The 23162-nt window shown below is 43.2% G+C and overlaps 3 protein-coding genes across 3 annotated transcripts; all 3 read right to left on the reverse strand.

Annotated features, from left to right (window-relative positions):
- Nucleotides 1-1051: 1051 nt before the first annotated feature.
- On the reverse strand, nt 1052-10339 carry LOC308124485 (homeobox protein Dlx3b-like). The gene is made up of 3 exons (XM_080487495.1): nt 9900-10339; nt 6768-6952; nt 1052-4523 (listed from the first exon to the last, which is right to left on the reverse strand). Exons 1-3 carry the CDS (start codon nt 10243-10245, stop codon nt 4065-4067), a joined length of 990 nt encoding a protein of 329 aa, XP_080343621.1. The 5' UTR covers nt 10246-10339; the 3' UTR covers nt 1052-4064.
- Nucleotides 10340-12113: 1774 nt separating this feature from the next.
- On the reverse strand, nt 12114-18622 carry LOC308124486 (26S proteasome non-ATPase regulatory subunit 11A). The gene is made up of 13 exons (XM_080487496.1): nt 18504-18622; nt 17786-17887; nt 15220-15416; nt 14127-14184; nt 13817-14011; nt 13570-13714; nt 13431-13491; nt 13134-13196; nt 12923-13048; nt 12800-12835; nt 12668-12719; nt 12432-12575; nt 12114-12233 (listed from the first exon to the last, which is right to left on the reverse strand). The coding sequence occupies exons 1-12, from the start codon at nt 18592-18594 to the stop codon at nt 12433-12435; spliced, it is 1269 nt and encodes a 422-aa protein (XP_080343622.1). The 5' UTR covers nt 18595-18622; the 3' UTR covers nt 12114-12233; nt 12432.
- A 1375-nt stretch (nt 18623-19997) lies between these two features.
- Nucleotides 19998-22513, reverse strand: rpain (RPA interacting protein). Its single transcript, XM_080487902.1, has 7 exons — nt 22311-22513; nt 22045-22218; nt 21890-21962; nt 20790-20901; nt 20552-20615; nt 20225-20365; nt 19998-20131 (listed from the first exon to the last, which is right to left on the reverse strand). The coding sequence occupies exons 1-7, from the start codon at nt 22380-22382 to the stop codon at nt 20102-20104; spliced, it is 666 nt and encodes a 221-aa protein (XP_080344028.1). The 5' UTR covers nt 22383-22513; the 3' UTR covers nt 19998-20101.
- Between the last annotated feature and the right edge of the window lie 649 nt (nt 22514-23162).

Here is a 23162-nt window from a genome sequence, read left to right on the forward strand (position 1 = left end):
GCAAAGTAATGAATGGACAGAATGTATGAGATGAACCTGTGCGATGGCAAATCATTTTTTGAAGTGACACAAATACCAGATAATGTTTTAAAGCATCCCTGGCTGTTTGTTCCTCGTCACGCCCTCTTTTGTTGGCGAACCTGTGGGTTTGGAGCCTGGAGTGCTGTGTTTGTCATAGATACACACACACACACACACACACACACACACACACACACACACACACACACACACACACACACACACACACACACACACACACACACACACACACAGAGTCATCTCTCCTCCCCTTTCCAACTGTGTGCCACATGAAAGCGGCGTACACCCGTCTCTTTCAGTGCCGGCGGTGTGTTATTAGCATCCAGAGACTCCAGAGTGTCTGCCGCGCCGTCACCTCCCACAAACTCCTTTACACGCACACACAAAATATATGGATGGGCGCAACCTGTATCTGCCGTCTGACTCAGTCGTGACAGGCGCACCGGGAGAGCACCGTCAGCGAGACGCCCTCGTGTTTGTTGTGCGGCGCTCACGAAAAAAAAGTGACGCATGAGCAGACGATTCAAATACACACAACAGGGTTTATTTTGTCGTTCTCAGGAGACAAAACTGCACAAACTATGGCGCTAAGTCACAGCTACAATTGACGCTATAAATAAAGAACCTGAGTACAGCACAAGGAATACAATATGTACACTTTTTCTTTTTTCTTTTTTAGCACCAAATCGCTTTTCCTTTTGACCTCAGAAATGGTTTTTAGAGGACAGTAAAGTGTCTGTGACACATGGAAATCGGTTTGCTTCTCGTGGGAGTTACTGTTTGGCCCTAACACATGAAAACACTTGTCACACGTCAATACTGAGGGAATGGGTGCGTTAAGGTCACATCGCCGTTTAAATTTGACGAGAAATCCTGATTTGAAGAGGCAATTCGTAATAATACAAAGATGTTAACTCTACTGTAGAGCATTTATTTGCATTTTTAGAGTTTGACTCATATTTGGCTTCAGCTGTGCCTCATTTTATATTTAAATTATTTTTATTTTTTTGCCACTGCAAGCTAAAATCCCTTTAAGTCTTTCAAACCTCTTGGGAATACTTGATCTACTCCGTCTTTGTGTCACCACACTCTAAAATCCAAACTCCTGACAACCGTCTGGGTGGTTGACGTATCAAGTGGAGGTCGTAACCCTCGGCGATTATCTCATGAGAATCTTCTCCACAGAAAGATGGACTGGCTGCTCCTCTTTCCATCCATCACTCCCTAATTGTCCTCTATGCTGAGGTTGGATGAGCCGAACATGTCCCGGATGCCAACATGACACGTCAGACGTCAATTGCGTAACTTTGCATCTAATGTCGGAGCACGTGCAAGTCTAAAATCATGCCTCAAATGTTGCATCAACAACTGGAGGGAGACTTGCTGAGAAAGTGCAAAGCTTTGCTCATAAAACTAGAAGAAGAAAAGAAAAGAAAACGCGAGGCACACGGCTCCAACATAAGACACAAATTTTTTTAAACCCCCAACAAGAGCAGGACTAGATTTTGATCTTCACGTCCATTTCTCATCTAATTATGAGGAAAAATCAGGGAAATGCCGCGCGATGAGAAACGTCAATCAGCAGGTTATGAATCACACCAACTTCATTGGAAAATACGCCTTTTGGTATCAGCCCTGGTTACCTCTATTGTTACCCGCACAGACTGTACAAATTGACTTGTGAAACCAGAATGTGGCCAAACGTCAAATCAGGTCATAGCTAGATTTTCCCACGCCAACGTTGCATCGTCTCCCGATCGGCTGTGAGATGCGAGCCATCGGGTCACCGCTGCATTGATAGCCGACCCGATCGGGCGGTTTGTCAGAAGGATTGAGTCATCCACGTAAAAACATGAATCTTTACCAGTTTCGGTGTTCAGACGTAGTACAAGGAACTTCTTCAAGGGGAACTTCTTCAACCCAGAACGAAAATGTTTCCTGGTTTGCGTGTCCCGTTTGCATTTGTGCCACGAACAAATCCGCTTTGACACGATACATCTGTTTTTGTTCAGGGAAGTTGCTCCGTGTGCATCAGTATGCATGAAAACGTTAAAAGGCCAAAACTGTTTTCAATACCTTTGCATTTATGTTGGAAACAATGAAATTTGCAAACTACAATACGGGGAGCTGTGTCGTTATTCGGTCAAAGGATTTGAGCTCCACGCTGACAGAACTCGTTTATCTGTAGAATATTTCTCCGTGGTAACAAGTGATTTAAGATGTTCAATCAACCACGGTCAGAAACGAAGAGGTTGCTGTAAATGATATTTTGGGGAGCGGAAAAAGTGGAGAAACTGACAGTTAGTTGATTTAGCTAATTATCTAGTTAAAATAGAAAATGATGGGAGATGACTGAGGTGAGCCAGAGTGAATAATTGTATTAATGTCACAATATTTTTTAGTGTGTAGCAGCTTGGCTGCCATCATGTCGGCATCACAGCATACTTTTACGAGTTCCTGGTTGATTACAATAACCTCCAGTTTAAGTTTCTATTTCATCCAATCTAAACCTTAAAACCTCCAAGCACAAGTGTAACCAGGTGAGAAATGAAGGATTATTGTACCAGTCAAAATTATTGCATTTTGAAGGAAATTATTATATACTTTATGCAAATTAAGAAGCCTACTATTGCGCAATAGGCAAGTAAAGTCACTCTATGGGCCTGATTTACTAAGATCCTGATTAAAGCGAGGTAAAGTAATAGATTGTACTTTTGGTTTGAGTGAAGTAATGGTCGGATCGAGTGCTAAGCCCTCATAAGCACAAAAAGAAATGTGATATCACAGAGCGGACGTGTCAAACATACCGGAACATTACAGAAAAGTAAAAAAAAAATAATCAATATGGGCATGATTGTACGACTTTAAATGTTTTAAAAACTGACGCAATCTTAAACCGCGACAAGCTTTCTAAAGATGTCGTAAATCACAAAGTTTTAGATGAAGCCATCAGCATAAACTTGCACAAACTGGAACACACGCCAGATACTCCGCATTGGTGAAAGCAAATGCTCACTTCAGAGCGCCGTGTTCACAGATCAGCCTCCCCGTGTGTGCAACGTCAAGCTTGAACACGCAAAACCTCCAGTAGATCAGGTCCCGAGTGTTTAATAGCATCCCACTGGTATTAAGGGATTTAGGATGTCAAAACAGAAAAGGCTTAATCACATCATCAGATACAAATACGATGATTATTGTACGAATGGCAACACTGCTGGACAATAGATCTTCTCCTGGAAGAGAAACCTGCTCCAACTCTGTGATTATGGGATTGTATGTTGTAAAATCAGCTTTTAAAGGCTGTCATTGATCGTTGATTATTGTGAGAGTCGAAAAGTGTCATCCTCTCTGCCCAGGAGTCACGTTTTGACACCAAGAGAATTATGACAGCCAACTTACGGAAAACAACAACGTTATGTCTGTAATTTTTCATCTTTCTTACTTTGAAGCAAAGTCAGTAGTACAGTCATTTGGAGTAATTAACATAGACACTTGGTTAAAATGTGCTTAAAATGACCATAATCCTTGTTTTACCTGTGAAATAGTTTATTAATTTTGGGATAATGGCTAAAGGGTCACAAATGATGGGTTGTTTGTTCTTGAGCTACAGTTTTCAGTAGTTTTTGGTTTTATCATTGATAAAAAAAAAAAAAAAAAGAAATATGGAAAAAACTAAACAATTTAAGGCTACTTTAAAAAGACATAAACATCAAAGAAAAGACTGTAGCATAAATATGGTCATATATCAAATATACAAAATATCATCTGTTAACAGTGATTTCAAATAAAGATGTCAGTATGAGTCGGTCGACCACCACCGCTAGGCTGTGAGTTCATAGAATTGAGGACAGTGGATAAGAGGGGAAAGTTCAAAACGACGCTTCTTTTCAATCCAGATTTTAAACCTCTTTCACAAAACGCCAGTCCAAACTGGAATCACTGTCAGGCGGCGTCTCGGATCGCCCCTCCCCCCCCCGTGCTTCAGGCTCCAGTCGAAACGTACATGAGTCAATCTTCTAGCTTCAGTAGACGGCTCCCATGTTCTGCGCGCTCGACGGCGGCGCCGGCGTTGCATGATGCGTCTGACCCGACTGTTGCAGGCTTAAATGTGCGGCATGTTGCTGGTACCAGTTCTGGTGGGCGTACTCCCCGATGTAAGCAGATGGGGAGTCGACCGGAGGCTGGTAGGGACCCTGCCCCCTGCTGGTGGGCTCCTGCATTGCGTTATTCTTGATGGCGCCGCTGTTTGTACCGCTGCTTCCTCCGCCGCCGCCGCCATTTGTGCCGCCGCTCGCTCCGCCGTTGCCGTTCCTGTTGCTGCTGTTGTTGTTTTCCCACACGGCCGGAGACGGAGGAGAGTTGCAGGCCATGGAATCGCTGGCTTCTGGACTCTGTTCCAGAGAAATTTCCCCCAGTGGAAACTCTCCGTTCTTGTAGAGCTTCTTAAACTTGGAGCGGCGGTTCTGAAACCAGATCTTTACCTGGAACGAAGGGAATGAAATGTGGATGAATCATTTCTCAAATTTGATTCAAATTCAAGAATCAAAGATGCCCGTGAGCCTGTAAGAGTGTTTCAGCTTCCCACAGAGTTATGAGTTATTTCATTAAATCACATTTTCCTCAAATGTTTGGAGATCAACTGAGGCCGTTTTCAAGTGAAAACGCTCCGACTCCATATCCATGTAAACAGGGAAAAACACAACCTTGAAACGCTGCTATTGCACATGCACACCACAGCTGTAGTAAATAGTTTTTCTGGAGTGTCATGGCTCTCAGTCCATAAACGCCTGGGACTTGGTAGTTTTATAGTAAAAATCCCCCCAAAAAATCAATGCCTGATAACTGGCAACACCTCAAACCGAGTGTATTGAGAAATGAGAGTTGTTTCATAGAAAGACGTGACTTGTTGATTGACACCAGCTCTTGAGTAACAGCCAACAGCGAGTTAGCCTAGCATAGCTTAGCGCGAAAGAAATCTGCCCCTTTTGAAGATGACAATAACAATCTAAACAGCTTCAAATGACCTTTCTTTTGGGAACATAGCCCTCTAATTACAGTGGGATCCCAGTTAGCGTAGCTTAGCTCGGTACAGAGATTGAAAAAAATAGCAGGCATATGTAAACATTTCAACCTTTTAGAAATAACGGCAATAATCGGACACGCTTTAAAAGGGCTTTTTTGTAGGTTTGGTTTTTTTTCTTAAGCCAATAACAGTAATTAAATCTGGAGTCCTGTTAACTCAGATTAGCTCAGTTTAGTTAAGCGCAGACACTGAAATATTAAAGCTTGCAAACAAATTTGAACCTTTTTAAAGATACAAATAATCCAAACAACTTGTTTGTTTTTTTAAATTTCATGTTGGATAAGTGGAAGCCAACATAAAAATCTGAATGTTTTAAAGATAAAAATGTATATCTAAGCAGCTTCAAATGAGTAATTTCAGCTCTTTTATCATTTCAAAAACGGTCCAAGGAGGTGTAATATTTTTCTTCACTGTTTTCCTTTATTTTCTCTTTTAGAAATCCCAGAGGCGCCGCATATTTTTCACAAGTTAAACCAAGCAGAGCTAAAGGGGGAGATTTACATCCGTCAGATGGACAGAAACTCAACTCCACATGGGAGTTAATGGTTTTCCAACTGAGATGTGCAATGACATTATTAAGTCAGTTATTTGTTTTGGACCTGTCGAATAGACAATCACTTCCTGAATCCGAATTAATCTTAAACTTGACGTTGTTTGAATTCTTTCTTTCCATAAATATAATACTTATTATTACAAACACTTTCCTAAAATAGTTTTTTAAATGTATAAAAATCTATTAATGCATACATTTGCATGAAATCTCCATTGTCAACATTATTTGAAAATAATTTAAAATCACAGTTTTACTCAACAGTGTTAATTTTCTACAGTAACTTTACGCTTCAGCAGATTATATGAATATTTTACGTACTTCAAGACCTCTCGCATCCGATCACACACTGACATCTCGTGAAATGTGGCCTAAAACTGATCGAAATCACCATATTCCTAGTTTTAAAATGCTCTAAAGGGGATTTATTTTTGTTTAAAGATTGACATTATTCAGCACTACTCTTCTCTGAAATAATATATTGCCTAAAAGAGTACATTAAATATGATTTACCAGACTCATTGCTGTACATTTTGTGTGTAATGTTGATGTTCAGGGATTTTTTTTTTTAAATTTATATCGATGCTGTGAGGATTGTTGATTTTTCTCATGTTATGTACCGAGTCTTTATATATAGCCTGTCACTGTTGTTACACTGATGGTTTTTAAAGCATACTGTATCATTTAATTGTTCTCCATTACATTTACAACAAATTTGATGATGAAAATGAATGTTTAAATTACATTTTTATTAGTGTTGCCCTCAAATCACTTTGTCAAAGAACAGTCCTGCTGGGAAAAGTAACCCCCCCTGACCCCCGCACTTCCCCTGGAGCTGAACCAGTGGCTTAGAAGTGAACGCAGAGATGCACAAGTGACTTAATGTGATGCCTTCCCGAATGAAGCGTGAACTACCTGCTGTAAACCTCGCTCACCTGGAGGTTTGACCTGTTCAATCACTGAACTCTCACTGACAGTTGAACCGCCGGCATCGCCTCACTTGACACTTCCATCTCGCTTCACCCCTTCAAACTGCGCCCCCCCCCCTCCCCGAGTTCGGATTCCTGTAGAAAAGTGTCCCTGTGGGCTCACCTGCGTCTGCGTGAGGCCCAGCTGCGCCGCCAGCTCGGCGCGCTCCGGCAGGGCCAGGTACTGAGCCGACTGGAACCTCCTCTGGAGGACCGCCAGCTGGTAGCTGGAGTAGATGGTCCGCGGTTTGCGCACCTTCTTGGGCTTCCCGTTGACTATTCGAACCTCCACGTCTGGTTCCTCTTTCACTGAGAGGGGAGAGCAAAAAAAAAAGAAAGAAAGAAAAAGCTGTGTGAGACTTTCTGACACTTCCACAAACAATGATCTGACTCGGGGCAGAGGCAGGACCAAAATAGCCGCTGCAGCCCTGAAATTTCAAAGAAATTCCTGCAGCGTTCTGAACTTATAATTTTGGTCTCAGTGTGTCCCACAGCTGGGGAGGAAGACAGAGATTTATAGGTGCTTTTCATGTAGCCTGAAGGTCCGCTTGTACACAATTCACGCTGCTATTCTTGTATCCGATTTCTTCATTTTCTCCTCCTTCAACTATAAAAACCAACCCCGACGTATTTGTTTACAAGTGATGGACGCCTGTCCTCCCCACACGCTTTAGCACCCAATTCTAGATTATACAAGTGTGGAAAAACTGGTGGGTTATTGCATCGGGTTGAGTCTTGACCTTTGACCTCCGAGGGCGGAGGGTTCAAATCCGGGTTGTTGCAGTGTACAAACTGAGCCGCCAGTGCAGCGAGCAGCTTAACAAACGTTGCTTCACAGACACACAATCCATCAAGTTCATGGATCAATATGTTAGAATTACAAATAACGCAACTGTCTAACTAACTAAATATAAATAAATGAATAAATAAATAAATTCAATATTTTTTCTTGTTCATCACACACACGCACGCACGCACGCACGCACACACACACACACTTTTATATTTATTTTGTAGACATTTATTTTCTATTGGGCTGAAAAGAAGAATCTATTTATAAGACATCTTGAAAGTACCAAAAATTTGATTCGCAAAAATTGATGATGTAATGTTTAACTCACATGTTTTCATCACTTACACAATCTGAGATACTCATTGATCATAAAACAAGCAGTGTGTGTGTGTAAGTGTGTGTGTGTGTGTGTGTGTGTGTGTGTGTGTGTGTGTGTGTGTGTGTGTGTGTGTGTGTGTGTGTGTGTGTGTGTGTGTGTGTGTGTGTGTGTGTGTGTATCTGGCCGGACGAGAATCTGGCTGTCCCAGATCAGAATTCCAATCATATATATGTAAGTTGGAAGTAAAAGTTATTTCAAGATTGTCCAATTACTTACTTAGATTATTGAATTGTTCAGCACTTGTTTACACAGACACATATACATATATGTATATGTGTGTGTGTGTGTGTGTGTGTATGTGTGTGTGTATGTTTTTTTCCATGTACCTGATTGTTTTTGGAGTGTATGTGCTGTTTGTTTGTTGGAAGTGGGTGTGTCTGTCTGCGGCCATGTGCGTGATAAAGACGCGTGTTTTCATCATTATTCAAAAGTGAGGGCTGACTGACATGTCGTGACACCTGAGGTGCGTGGCTGAGGGCCAAAGTCCCCCGGGGTCATTTCCAGGAGTCCCCTCCCAACTGGAATGTCAAAAACAGGCACCAGTCTATCGGGTTAGTTTCCCTCCGAGTTCAACACGAGGCACGAGAAAGAAAGCAAATTATCCGCGTTACAAAGCCAAAAGTCCATCTGGAGAAGTTCGGAGAGCCTTCGCCCTGTCACAGGATGTGTGTGTGTGCGTGTGTAGTCGGTGGCACCACTCAATAAAACACTGTCGCAGATTGTTTGTTCTGCACCGACTGTTTAGTTTACCTGCTGCACAGGTAAAGCAGCCACTTGTAAATCAATTAGGTTTTCATTTCAAATAAGAACAATGTGAGAAAGTCGAAAGAAGAACTTGTCCCTGGCTTCCACCCAAAAGGCCCTGAGGCCAATCAGCACCTCGTCTTTGGAATGAAATCTGAAATGAATCTGAGAAAACCGGCTCGCTCGCACTCATTGGGACATAAACATTCTTCACATCACACAATGAAAAATTATCCTACAATTCCCCCCAGAGAAATGCCTCTACGGAACCTTATTGGAATTTGCAGCAATAAAATGTATTTTTTTTTTTTTTTTTGAATTTGTGAATAAAAACATTTTTACACAGGCAAATGTTTGTAATAAACCTGTAATTATGAGTAATGAATAATCGTCCCCTTTTTTCATATTATAATCAACCTATATCTTGGTTGATTCAGAAATGATCCCACAGTGTTTTTATGGTTTGATAACATCAGCATTTCTTTTCCTAATGATTCTACATTTATTTCAATCACTTACAAGACCTGGCTAAATTGCTAATTGAAAACATCATAAACTTCCAGTGTAAATAAAGCTTCCTGTGTAAATGTATATAAGTCTGATACACAATCATTTTGTTTGGTATTGCCATAATGATACCATTTGAGATAAGCGCTTTTGCCGATGATGTTAATGTCTCTGTGTGTTTGTGTTCTTCCGAATACCAGATCTTTTTTGCTGTTAGTTGATTAAATTGGTCTATCATACAAACTTTGGGAATTAATCGAAATTAATCGCACCTAAACACATTGTTTGGAATTTGCACAGCCTGAACTCACAAGGCGTGGAAACATTATCTATTGCAGTTCACACAGACTCGTGATATTTAATTAGAGGTTGATATGCTGATGACAGTATGATTTGTGAGAAATAACGAGTTATATGTATTATTTTTCATGTATTTCTACCTTTGTGTATTTACACATAACAGCACATTTCCTTTGTAAATCGATTTAAATCTATCAATGAGATAATTTCTGGGAATTACTGGCAACTATGTGAGTGAAATGTGACCCATATAAAGTTTAGGTCGAATGTGGAAAATCAGCTAAAACTGCAGCGTGCGTAAAAGTCGTGCGCAATTATGGGGTTAGCAGAGCCAGACGTGAGCTGGCCTCGGGTGGTCAGTGCGGCTCTGGAGGATCTTACGCAGCGACTCGTTAAGGAGGCGGTCATCTGTGCGTAATTGTTGCAAGTTTTGTGATGTTTTCATGTTCGTTTTGTTCTTTTACAGACCAGAATATGAAGATTTCCTTTATAGTTAGCCTCGGATTGTAACTTTTACGCGTGACTTAACTCACCGGACTCCTGCAGCGCGGACTGGACCTCCCTGCTGAACGCGCCGTGCTCCCGGTACGCGACGTGCGGGTACGGGTACTCCGCTTTGCCAACGGGGTAGCCCCCGCCGGGAGCCATCCCGTTCAGGTTGTAGTGGTGGTACGCGTACGGGTTCATGTGCTGCGCCGCGTACTGCTGCTGTTGCTGCTGCTGCTGCCCGGAGTAGAAATCCTGCGCGCTGTAGAAGCCCATGTCGGTGGAGGAGGACTCTGGCAGGGTCGGGGAGTTCTTAGTGGCCGAGATGGAGCTCCCCGCCACGGGCAGGCTCGGTTTCTTGTCCTCGAAGGCAGGTGAGGATTGATCGTTCATCTTCCAGCCGGATTGCCTCCAGAGTCTGTGCGCTCTCACTGTTTTTCTTCCCCTGACGCAGCAGCCAGGCTGTCCACGGTGGCGGCGCCCAACCCAACCAGAGCTCCTAATTACAGGGCGCGCCGAGCTGAGCCGAGCCGGGCAGGACGCAGAGGAGTGGATGTCTCCTTCTCATTGGCTCGCACTGCCTCTGCCCCGAGGCCGAGACAGAGGCGGCTGCCGCCTGTCTGGCTCCCTTCTTCTCCCCACAGAAACCTCCGGTAAGCCTCTCCTCGGGCCTGCGCCGCAGCGCACAAACACTTTGGTGAAAAGTGCTCCGAAAGAGAACTTTACGCACAAGAGTCCCAGCACATCAGAGCAAAGTTTGTGGAAAGTGTGCCTGTAAAAACGGAGATTCATTCAAATACAAATGTGCAGGGGGCTGCTGCTAAACTGTTCTTAGTATCTAGAGTTAATAAACCCCTTTAAATGAACCCCACAGGAGATAAAAATATAACCCAGTCCACTTTCCAGTGTAAAAAAACCCTCCCTAAATGACAATACAAGATATTTCCACATCGAGTGTTGCGAGTTAAATTTTTTGACACTATTTTACAAACTTTTTATTCCACTGGAAAAGTTTAATCGTTATGGCCTGCTCTCACCACTAGGTGTCACCGTTTCTCTTCCAGTTAAAACTCCTCCAAAATCTACATTATTTCCATAGAAATACTGGTGAATAGCTTAAACAAATTCAATTTAACCAAATTGACCGTCATTCAGCCATTTTCAAAGCATGTCATCTAATCTTTTACTGTCCTGGTTAAACCAACACGCAGAACTTTGAGCTTGTTGTGTTTCTCACCGTCTCACTTGTTTCACTGCTACTAGTTTAGCAAAGTCAACATGTCCTCATTAGATGTGAAGTGCATGATGATAGATAACAGTATTTCAAATCACACAACTTGCAGGTTTCATTTTTTTTTATTAGCATTTGTCGTTCTCTATGTCATATATGGTAAACCCTCAAGTCCTTGCAAAATTAAGTTCCCAGAAATGTACAGTTTGATTTTCTCCAGCAAAACCTGCCCAATCAACTCATTGTATGTGTATGTGTGTGTGTATGTGTGTGTGAGACCGGCCGAGCTCTCGGTGGCAGGTTTACTGTTCTTACACATAAAAAAAGGGGTAAAGTGTGAATACATCAGGCCTTGAATTGAACAGAGGCGCTTGGCAATGTTATATACAAATGGGAGGTGCTTGTGCAGGGGGGGGGGGGGGGGGGGGGGGGGGGGAGAAATGGTATGTCCTTCTTTTACTGGTGGAATGGTCCCGAGTGGACAGAGGAGTTCCCTGTATGGTCCACGTATCCCAGAATGCCTTGTGAGTGGGTGGAGTGGGAGTGGGGTTGACGAGGGGGTAGTCAATCTGAATGAAAGCTGTTTGTTTTTTTTTCCACCGCCCCAGATTCAAACATTCAGTTTCAGGCCCGATAAGTTAAGAGTGAACTGGGTAGTGTTTTGGTACTTTACAAGGTTCCCTGATGGCCAGCGCAAAGACGGACGAGGAGGAGAAGAAGAAGAAGAAGAAGAAGAAGAAGAAGAAACAAAAAAAACAATTTATGTACAGTAAGAAACCGCAGGTGGAGAGGAGCAGGAAGGCGCAGTGCCTGGTTTGTTCACGGGGGGTGGGGGGGGGGGGGGGACACACTGATCAACCACCAATCAAATTGGAAGAAGAACCAGTGAGAGGAGGCGGCTGGAGGGATGAGGAGGGGGGGTGGGGGAGGCGTTGGGGGTGGGGCTCCAGATTTGTTCACTGGGCCGTCTTCAGGTGGTCCGCTGGTTCCTTTGCTTGCTGGATGGGTTTCGGTGGTCTCTTCGGTCCCCCCTGCAGCCCCCCCCCCCCCCCCCCCCCCCGGGGTTAAGTGAGCGGTCCGATCGGGGTGGGGGGGGGGGGGGGGGGGTGGGGGTCCTACAGGGTCCAACCAGTCTGCGTCTCTCCGAAATCTGAGGAGAGAATGAAGTACAAGTAGAAACATTCATTGTTTGTTCATTGGGTCCAACATCGGACCCCCCGAACAACTTTTTGGACCTCCTTTTCAAGCTGTTCAGAAAGTGAGTTTTTGAAAGTTTTCCATCAATAGCCAAGTTAGAATAGTGATAATAATAAAATATATTTTATCATTGTGAACATTAAGGACAAACCTTATGTGAGCTTCTTAGCTTTGTTGTAGAGCGAGTCGACCACTTTGCTCATGTTCTGAATGGTCTCTAACGCCGCCTCGTACGTCTTGTCCACCACCGGCTCGTCGAAGACGATCAGCACGCCTTCGCCTTGGTCCAAAATACCTGCCCAGGTTCAATAGTTTAATAAGAAACTGTCAAAAACTGCACCAGGATCGTCATAAAACACAGACATTTAACTACACGCAGCCGCTCACCGTGAAACTTCTCATCCAGAATCATCTGTGACAGTTTCCTCTCCACTTCTCCCTGCGAAAGAACAGGAGATCAGGCTTCAGTGTGGCCGCGGGGAAACGGGTGGAACTGAAGGCAGAGCGGGCAGATCTTACCTTGGGAAGTTTGATGAGGGACGAGATGTGTGCTATCTGTTAAGAGAGGGGACAGAAAACACACACGTCAGACCGGGTGCGGAGGTGAAGCGAGACCTGCTGGGAGTCTGACAGGGTTCTGACCTGGACTCTGGAGAAGGGCTCGATGACCCGGATCAGGTTCTGCTCCAGCAGGTTGTCGTACAACTTGGTCAGGTGGGTGCTGATGATGGGGTCATCCCTCAGCTCGGCTTTGTACTCTGTTAGCGCCTTTCAGGAGGGGAAAAAGGGGACGAGTGAGAAGCCAGAACGCAACGTCTCGCTCAGAAAAATGAAGCCAAGTCCACAAACCGACCTTTTCGAAGTCTGCCAGCGACCGGTTCTTACTCGCTTGTGCCACACACTTCAGCGAGTCCGTCTGCGAGGAGGAAAACAAAACAGCAACCCCGTTCAAGACGTGGTCAAGAAGAAATCCAAAAATATTCATCCACAAGGTCAGTTTCTCTGAAAATAAAGCCGGTTTCGGCCTCTTGGAGTCTTATATTTAACGAGTGCCAACACCTCACACACCTCCTGAGGCTGAACGGTTTATGTCCAGCTTCTCCTGGTTCTAACTAGAGCCCAAAGAGTTTTCAAGAGGGGTGATCGCTACCTGTCTGCCAGCATACCGCAGGGCCAGCTTGCCGCTGATGAGCGCCTGGACGTCCTCGGGTCTGAAAGCGAGACGACGCACGTGGTTAGGAGCAGGACTCGTCTCGTCTCGGCGAGTCTCACACTGAGGCAGCACTTACGCATTGAGCATGATTTTGCAGAGCAGCATGTATTTGAGAGCTGTGATGGCTCGGGGGCTGTCGATGGAGTCGTAGCCCTCAAAGGCCTCGTAGAAGTAAGAGTACGCCGTCTTCCAGTCTTTTTCCTCTGCCGCGTGAATGATACCTAAAAAAACAAACAAACACACATAACGATCAGTTGAGACGTGAAAATGAAGTTTGCTGAGGTGTGTGTGTGTGCGTGTGCGTGTGTGTGTGTGTGGGGTACCTGACTGCATGTCTAAAGCTGCTTGGAGTTTGGGCGGGCAGTAGATGGCGTTGGCGGTGGTCCTTGCAGAGGTGAGGGCGGCGCGGGCTTTGGGGAGGTTGCTGAGCGCGTGGTACGTCTTGCTCTCCAGCAGCTGAACCTCCACCAGCAGCGCCTTGTCGTCCATCTTCTTCAGCTCCTGCAGCAACTGGGAGCCTGGAGGAGACGAGGAGTGTCACGGCACGTCTCCAAACGCTCCGCATCGGGCGTGCGCTGCGGTCCACCGAGCCTCGGAGAAGTGAAACTACCAAAGAGTCGAGTCAACACTCACCAAGTTGTAACGCCTCCTGGTAGCACTTTGTGTCGAAATACAGTGAGATGAGTCGGGCCTGAGGAGAGACGAGAGGAGAGATGGAGCGGCTCAGAAACTGACTTCATTCGTCGTTGGAAGAGGAACAAAGATACTTAGTGACCGTTAGAAAGCTGCCTGGAAGATGATCTAATCTAGAATCATCTTCTATCATGTCACAATATCACACCGATCATGACATTTCCACTAATTTGAAGCTCTTAGCAATTTATAACAAAAACCAAAGAGAAAGATTTTGAGAGCTTCACACAGAGTCGCCGCAGTGTCACTTCCGAAAAGCTCACACGTTTTCAGTCTTAATCACAACAAATATTGCTGCACATATTTTAGATCCATTTCCCAACACAGACGACAAAATTATTATTATTTTTTTTTTTAAGTAAAACAAAGTGGAGTTTTACTTTGACAGTTGATAGAAAGCACTACTCATTCTTTTTAAAGCTTTAATCAAGAAGAGCACTTTGATGAATAATTGAAATATTAAAGTAAAGTCAAATAGTAAGGGGCGTTCGTTATCTGTAATAGGCGGAGATCACTTTACACGACAACACTATGAAGTGAAAACAAAAGACTTTGGTTGTGTTTTAAGTGTGTTTACACAACAACGGTGCTCGGAGCCACCGAAAGTGCGACCTTTTGAAAACGCTGCATGCTCCATCGTGTTAATTAGAGCAAATCAACAGCAGCGTGTCTTTTTCGCTCAATATATTCAAACGGTATTTCTGCAGGGAAAAGTGAGGAAAAATCTGACTTTGTGCCACAAAATCTGTTTGTAGTTGTGACCAAACGTTCCAAAAACAAAAGGAATCCTTTGCTGGGAGCCAAACGTCCAACAGAGAAACATCAAATCACACAAGGATCAGGAAGAACAGCTGTTCTATATTTTCTTGATACTCATCACTCATTTTTATCAATACATTGCTGATCTTTACGCATCCATCACATAATAACACCTTGTTGAGATAATCATGTTAAACACTTTATGGAGCTTCAATGGTATTTTTGGTCATCAGCACATCCAGGGTGATCGAACGTGATCAACGGCAAACCTCACCTCGAGCGCCTGTCTGAGGAAGGTCCTCTTCTCAGCTTTGGCCCACTCTATGCACTCCAGGCAGAGCTCCACCTCCTGACCTGTGGCCGCCTCCATGTCCAGGAAGAGGTCCAGCAGGGAGCGGACCAGCCGGGCTGCCTTGGCCTTGGAGATGGAGTTAAGGAAGGGCCGCACATATTTAAGCAAACCCCCAAGTTCTGAGGAGAGAAGGACAACAGGGCACGTCAGGTGACCGGCAAACTTTGACATTTCCACCACCACAAGATGTCCAGCGGTTCTAATTACATGTGTTACAACTCCCTAATTTATTCAGTCCTCCATTACTTCTCACTCTGAAACAAATCTTTGTGGGCTTGTTCAGGTCACTTAACACCGGTTACAATTTCATGTTATTGCCACGACTGGAAAAGTTGCAGCACTTTCACTCACTAAAATGAACACAGTATCCAGTCAGAAGCCAGGTCTTCCTGCGAGACCTTCACCGGCGGCTCTTCTATGTTTACTTTGTAGCGCTTTTATTGGAAAGTTTCTGACTTCAAATTATTCATCAACCTGGAGATGATTTCTCGCTGCTTGTTTCTTACTCACAGTCACATTCCTCCTAAATGAGACTGGGATTGTTTCTCCAACTGTGGTACGTGAGCTCCCTCTTGAGGCATTTGGAGGAAAATCTGACTATTTATATTGGCTATACTTTTTAGGTAGACTATATCGACTATACTGTTGAAAACATAGTAAGTTCTCATTGGGCAAAAAAATAAAAACTGAGCACTTCAACCGTCAACATTATGTGAGAATGAATGAAAACAGCAGCTGTGGTTAAAGTTCTTTCTTGCTGCATTTATAACAGATGAAGAGACTCTGTGCCTTGGTAGGATGAATTTAAGTGCAAGTTGCTGCTTTGTTCAGTGTGGCTGGTTCCTCATGTTAGAGGTGAACATGTCTCATTCTAGATAACCAGGGAATCCTCTGACTGTTCAGGTTCTTTATAGTCGTGGCTACAAAAGCAGAGCTCAACGTTCTGTCAGGTGGTTCTCACCCTAAAGTGTGAAAGACACCGGCTCCGGGTTATTTTGAAGCTTCACTCTTCACATTCATGCTTGAATTAATAAACATTTGCTGCGGTAAGTATAAAGAAGCGCCTATGCACCTGAAAAACTGAAGAACAGACCAGATGGAAAAGTGTGTTTTCAGTGATCCGGTGAAACTGAAAATAAAAATGAAAGTTCTTCCAACGTGGTTTATAACAAAGTAAGTACTTTTATGTGTCCATCAAGGTCGGAAATGGTGTTGAAGTTATCATGGCCACATATATTTGTAAAGTGTCTGATCCATCAATTTCTTGCCAATTAAATGTGGAGTAAATTAGGGCGACATTTTCTTTTGCCCCTAAATTACAGCAGCTGTGACTGGACTGCTTTTTTTTTTTTTTTTAAATCATGTTACAGCTTCAGTTTTTCTACTAGCTGCATTTCCAAAGAGCAGCAGCTTGAGAACTTTGTTGTTTTTGTGTTATGGTATGAAAGATTTCAGGTTATCAATAGATTCACATTTTTAATTTGTCAATCGAATAACGTTTGAGCATTACCTGCAAATAATTACACTATTAAATTCCCTCTGAATCTGCAGAATGTGTAAAACATTTATTGCAGTTCAGTTGGTATTTTGTGATACTTCTATCATCCACGCTGATACCACAATAACAATAATTTGACAATATATTGTGCAGTCCCAAATTAAAAGCCTGAAAGAGAAAGATCTCATTGTGACCTGCATGTTGGAATTGGTATGAGTTTTATCAGAGATTCTGACACAACATTTAGTGGGATTCAAACTCAAAACTTCCAGTCACAGACTCTCTGCTGTAACTTCACAATCAGCCTCCCTGAACTTCGGGGTCCCAGCCTACATGAAAACCATCAGTGTCAACCTTTGCATAACAAATAGGAAGTTACATCACTTTAAACAGAGTCGTTTCACTTGTTTTCTGCCCAACATTATTGTTCAGACAAGTTTGAATGAATTGAATTGTGCCTGCATGAGATTGTGTCCAGAAACAAACAGCTGTTTGTTGGAAAACAAGAAACAGGAAGTAAACTTGCATTTTGGTGCCACTGATCCAACACACAGATAGGAAAGGGAAGGGGGCGCAACGGCTCAGCATGAGCAACAATGAAAGTTTATCTTGTCGGTAGTAAGTCAGAAATGTTAAGAAACACTGTTCTAGACAATGTGGTAGACAAGAACAGTGGTGGTGGAAAGGTTAGAAAAGCAGACATGGGATCGGGAGTTCGCAGGTTCGTTTCCCCACAGCGGACAGGTCCAGAACAAGACCTTTGACCCCCGTTATAATCTCCTCGGAGCACTTTCTATTCAGTCCAAGTGAAAAACGCCTCAGGTATGAAATGATTGTGAAATCAGGTAATCAATAACTTAAGAAGTTATTGCAGAAATCTTGCCGAGTGAATAGTGCTGAGTGAAAAAAAAAATATCTCATCCTACTCATGTTTCTGACTGCTGAGCTTTTACTAAAGTGTGTTTGTGAGTGTCACGGTGTTTTGGTTACCTGCAGCCTGTCCTGTCTTCGCCAGCAGCCCGCCCAGCTCCAGGATGCTCTGCTCTTTAACACGCACCGCCTCCTCATCGCTGTCCTGGATGTCCCGCTTCACTACATCACACACGAAACCATGATGTAACCTCATCCGTACCAACATGAATCACAAACGCTAATATCACAGTCTTCAGTCAAAGTTAGATTATTCGGGTAGATGGCGGGATAAAAACCTAAAAAGAAAAACACGGGAGCTGTCACATCTGAACCATTGATGGAAGTGACAGATTCATGAAGCGTCGTACAGGTACATTCCCCAAACTCCACAGGCTAATTTACAAAAGACAATGTGTGGGAACCAGCGAGCGATTTCCTTCCCGGCCTGACATCATATTGGACAAGACGAGAGACAGTCGCTAACCACGCCAGCGTTCAACTAGCCAGCTGTCAGCCGGGTTCAAATGAATGAAGCGCCGGCGAGCCGCCGTTAGCCTGCCCGATGCTGTAGCCGGTGTGGCGCTAGCCGGCTAGCGCGCTGCTGCTGACTCACTGTGCAAAGCGCCAAGAGAAAGACACGGCGAGCGGCGGGCTGGCTAACTTAGCTTAGCATAGCGGCTAACGGCAATGGTGGCTAACTTTCCTGCCCCACAACGGGACGGAAAACATGCAGCCACTGGCTATGAACGCAAAGCTATACTGCATACAAGTACCGCGCCGAGTCGGTAGGATTTACCTATTGAGTGTAAGATATCGATAGAGGCATTCCGGTCTGTTCCAAGAAGAGACTGTGCTCTCTGAAACTCAGCCACTGCCGCGGCTGCCATCGTTCCTCTGCCTGGCTGCCTCCGCTCTCGCTCTGCCCGCCCCTTTTCCGGCAGGGTCGTTCACATGGCCCCGGCGTGGCTCCCCCTGCCGCCGGCGTGAGGCGCTGCATCTTTCCAAAGTCACATTATTTGTAAAACTACTGTCAATTAAATCATTGTAAAATACAAACAAACAAACCAGCGAGCAAGAAAATAAACATTCAAAAATAAATAAATGTTAAAAACCCACAAATGAAAGGTTATTTTCTTTCATAATTCAATTTAAATGGTGAAACATGCATATACTGTATTTCATATTTATTTCACGTAAACTGAACGAATCCAAGATTTTGGATTGGATTTGTTATCATTTAAGCTCTTAAGTTATGAATGAACAGTAATAAAATACATTGTCAAACACCACAAGAGAAAGCCAGAGGCCGTGATAACGTCATCATTCAATTACAACTTTTTAAGTTCCGTGTATCAAAATAACTTGGAAAAAAACCAAAAACAAGCCAAAGTGCATTTAACACAGGTGGTTTTGGATGAATAAATACAATAAAATAAACTTTCCTGGGGGCAACTAACAGCTTTATGTATGCCACTAAGACTGAGAAATTGTCTCATTGTCATTGGAGTGTCTAGTAAACACCAACTGATCAGGCAAAGGAGTAAAAGTGTAGTGAATATCTGTGTTTAGAAATTATCCTTTGAATAAGAGCAAGAAAATCTGCTACGTCTCTAGAATTAAATAGATATGGAAATAGGGAGGGTTTTTTTGGAATCTGACTCATTTGGCCACACCATGCCGGATTTGTTATATTTATATATATATATATATCTTTAACGTTTAGTAAGTATTCTTCACACAATGGAAAATATAATTTCAATGACACGCTGCTCTTAGTCTTCAGGGTTATTCATTCTAAGTATCAAAAAAGGTTAGTGAACCAAACTTATGGCCTCTTTCCATCTATACTGTCCGGTATTTTCATTTGCTGTTGTTTTTTAAACTGCACTTTTAAGAGTTTAGAATTTACAAGTTCACGGAAACAACCGATCGCTACAGTAATACAAATTTCACATTTCTCATGGAAAATTGGGAGTTTGAAATTCTGTGTTAATCTACCTAAAAGTACCAGGATGTATTCAGCTTGGCCTGCCTGTAATCGAGTTTGAGTGGAAAATACATATAATTGGTTTCATTGTGCCTTCCTAATCTGAAACCTACATTATAAATACACCCATTCACACATAATTTGCCGAATCTACATCAAAATGTCAGATTCCTTCTAACTTTAATACAAGGCAAGAGATGCGAGTGGTGCAGATTCAAAAGTCTGAGAAACTATTTCTATAGAGGACAAAACAATACACAAACAGTCCATCTCTTTATCATAGATTCAAAGAAGCATTTTGATCAAGTGTTTGATATTAAAAATATACTTTTATTTCTCAAATCATACAGAGCACAAAAAACTCCCAAATTAAATCTCGTGAGCGAAGAGTCTCACGGCGGCCCAAGTCAGAGGACGATGGAGAGGAAGTCACAAACCTGAAAGCACAGAGAAGCCGAAAGGTTTTCACGACAATCAGTAGGAACGAGTTGAGACGTCGTTAAACTGGACCAGCGGCATCGACACCGTACCTTGCAGCTGATCATCAGGTTGGAGGAGCTTTCCGTGTTGGCAGCCACAAAGAAAACGGGGTTGTGCAGACAGTTGTGCGTGTGCTCCGACATGCGGGATTCCAGAAGCTGCCGCAGGACATCGGGAGTGAAGTTCTGCTGCTGAGGATCGGAGACGTCACACCACTTTAAACAAATACGATTCCTCGGTCTTCCTTCATCAAGTAGAACTGGAGGACTTAAACCAGTGTACCGTTTTCATTGTAATCAAGTGGCTGAAGCACCATCTAGTGGAGGTCGCAGGAATAAAACTCAAACTTAAAAGTTTTGGATTGACGTGTAAAAAACCTTTGTGTTGATGTGGAGGCCGCAGGGACAGGAGATGAAGAGGCTGGTGATGGTCAGGTTGCTCCTGCCAAAGTAAAGTCAAGGTGTTGCTTACTGAAGCGCAATTGATCACAAGATGGACTTAATGATGAGCAACACAGAAAAATGCAAATAATTAAAAATAAAAAATAAAATATGTGGAAAGTTGTGAGTATTGAACACTTTCCTCCACATTTAAAACAGTCGATTTAGAACTTACGTGTGACACATGGGACAAATAATCTGCGTCTCTTCCATCTCCTCCACAACGGACGAAATGTACTGCTGCTCGAACTGCAGGTTCTTCTCATACTCCTCGATTATAGACATTTCTGTAGCCCCGGGAAGAAAAAAAAATAACATGCACATCACACTTTTGAAAACAACAGTTTCAGTTAAAACAAACTCATTCAAAGATTAAGTGGAAAAAAATCTAATCATGGTTGAGGGATGCAGGCTTAAAGCAGCAGGAAAAGCCTTGGGCATAAAAACAATCAGGTTTACAGTTGAATTTGCGGTGAATTGCTGTGTCGGCCCACGAAGAAAACAGTAGCCAAACGCCTTCATACATGTCGAATGGTACCAATGAGGTTGCATGTTGTACCTATGCCAGTGTAATAACCCAGCAAATGAGCCAAAAATAGGCTAGTGTGGCAAATTGTAGGTATAACTGTGGGCATGTTTAGATATTTGTTTGTTATACTATCTCTAATTTGACAGTCTATTCACCATCACCGGGATAGACTTCAAAGCCCTGAAACTATGCTTTTTATCAAGGAGAACGTGAGAGAACTTTCTTCTCTAACTGGAATAGAAAGAGGAGTTCAAATCGGGAACTGTTGAGGATTGCCAACACCGACCAAGTCCTTTTGAACAAATCAATAAAATACAAACTGTATGGACAGATGGTTCTGATGCTGCCATATAAATGGAGGAACACTTTTTACGCCTCCTCCGATATTTGAATTTGAATGTCTGGAAAGCTGGATGTGTCTCTCAAAACATAAAGGTGGCGGGGAGACGATTGCACTTTATCTGGCCGGGTAGAAAAAACATCGTTTACATTTGGTTTTAAGCACACCATCGTTGTTTGATTGTAAATCCATGTTGATTCTCTGTAACTTCATATTTGAACTCTGACTTGTTAATGGGCTGTTTTCTCTCTGGAGAGAGTACAGGAGGTGGACGGAAGAATTGAAGCTTGTTCTAAATATGCAAGTATGTCTATCATGCGCTTCTCCTATAGGATTGAAGTTTACGTGACGCTCCAATATGATATTCGTTCAATTGTGGTTATTAAAAACACAAAGGCACCACTACCTTGAGACATGAGCTCCTGTTGGATTTCTTCAAAAACCGCCAGTTCATCGTACTCCTTCATGACACTGCTCATCTGTCGAGAGGAGGAAAAAGACGAGTTTGCTCATGTAAACCCAAACAGAGTTGGATGGTGGATCTGTCGGATAGAGACCGACCTCTGCCAGGCCGTCCGCCCCCCACAGAGAGGGCAGTCCGCGGTGTGCGGACTGCAAGGCGCTCCACTCCTCCTCCATCACCTCCTGGACGATGCTCTGCTGCTGGCTCTCCCCGGTCTGCCGGTATTTGTCCAGCAGCCTCGACCGGCTGTTCTTCAGCCTGTCCACACATCGCTACGAGCGAGAAAAGAAGGTCAAACTAAAACCCGCAGTGTAGCTCCGTGCTAATCATCAGGCTAACGGGCTGGTCTGGTTTAAGTCCTCACCTGGCGGTATGTTTCCTTCCATGGTGGTGTGGTTTCTTTATAAAGTGAGCGGTGCCTCTGAAAAGCGTCCATTAAAGTGCTGCTGATGAGTAAAGTTTACGTAAATAAAACATATTGATGTTGAACGTCAACTAGCAAAATTAGTTTCTGCCATCAGAATCAAAACAGTCCCGCTTATAACCCCGTGACCCGGATGTTAGTGTGGACTTCCGCCGAGGGCATGATGGGAAATGTAGTTTGAGTAGAATTGAATCGAATAGAAATGCAATACAGTACTTTATTAATCCCAGAGGGAAATTCTTGAAAATTTCATGAATGAAATAAATAAAATAAAATAAAATAAAATAAAATAAAATTCAATTCAATTCAATTCAATTCAACTCCATTCAATTTGAAAAAGTACAGTATGATGATGAGAAAAGATGAGAGGAGACGGGACGAGATAAACCATAATTTGTCCCACAATATGGAAATTTTCTTTGTTGGTGCAGGCAGTGGACAGTAATAAAAGACTCACAAATGAGTATGAACAATAATAATATGTGTTAAAAACAATAACAACTAGATGAGCTTAGTCAATTAAAACAGCAGGAACGCTTCTGGACATACTTAGAAATGATCTTTCAAGGAACATTACAGGGCGCTCAAAGCATTTAGAAGAACTATGGATCTTTTGTAGATAGGCAACATTAACTCAAATAGTTCAGTCTCTTTTCATATCCTAATTCTACACAGATTTGAAAATAGTGTGGTTCGGACTCTTTGATCACCACAGCATCAAATCCTTGGTCCTCTATTGCCCCAGTATTGATTTCTGCAGATTGACATTCCCTTGCACATATTAATATTTAC

Source organism: Lipophrys pholis (assembly GCF_963383615.2).
Source record: "Lipophrys pholis genome assembly, chromosome: 19".
In the NCBI taxonomy this organism is placed as follows: Eukaryota; Metazoa; Chordata; class Actinopteri; order Blenniiformes; family Blenniidae; genus Lipophrys; species Lipophrys pholis.

What these genes read in the sequence shown, in the direction of transcription:
- LOC308124485 (XM_080487495.1), bottom strand. Translation starts at nt 10,245, where the DNA reads ATGAACGATCAATCCTCACCTGCCTTCGAGGACAAGAAACCGAGCCTG. An exon ending in GTCCGCGCTGCAGGAGTCCG is followed by an intron (nt 6,953 to 9,899) that starts GTGAGTTAAGTC and finishes CTCCCCTCTCAG; the next exon opens with TGAAAGAGGAACCAGACGTG. An exon ending in TGGGCCTCACGCAGACGCAG is followed by an intron (nt 4,524 to 6,767) that starts GTGAGCCCACAG and finishes CCTTCGTTCCAG; the next exon opens with GTAAAGATCTGGTTTCAGAA.
- LOC308124486 (XM_080487496.1), bottom strand. Translation starts at nt 18,594, where the DNA reads ATGGCAGCCGCGGCAGTGGCTGAGTTTCAGAGAGCACAGTCTCTTCTT. An exon ending in TGCGGTATGCTGGCAGACAG is followed by an intron (nt 13,197 to 13,430) that starts GTAGCGATCACC and finishes TCCTCCTCGCAG; the next exon opens with ACGGACTCGCTGAAGTGTGT. An exon ending in AGCCCTTCTCCAGAGTCCAG is followed by an intron (nt 12,836 to 12,922) that starts GTCAGAACCCTG and finishes CTCTCTTAACAG; the next exon opens with ATAGCACACATCTCGTCCCT.
- rpain (XM_080487902.1), bottom strand. Translation starts at nt 22,382, where the DNA reads ATGGACGCTTTTCAGAGGCACCGCTCACTTTATAAAGAAACCACACCA. An exon ending in GGAAGGAAACATACCGCCAG is followed by an intron (nt 22,219 to 22,310) that starts GTGAGGACTTAA and finishes TCTCGCTCGTAG; the next exon opens with CGATGTGTGGACAGGCTGAA. An exon ending in ATTTGTCCCATGTGTCACAC is followed by an intron (nt 20,616 to 20,789) that starts GTAAGTTCTAAA and finishes TTACTTTGGCAG; the next exon opens with GAGCAACCTGACCATCACCA.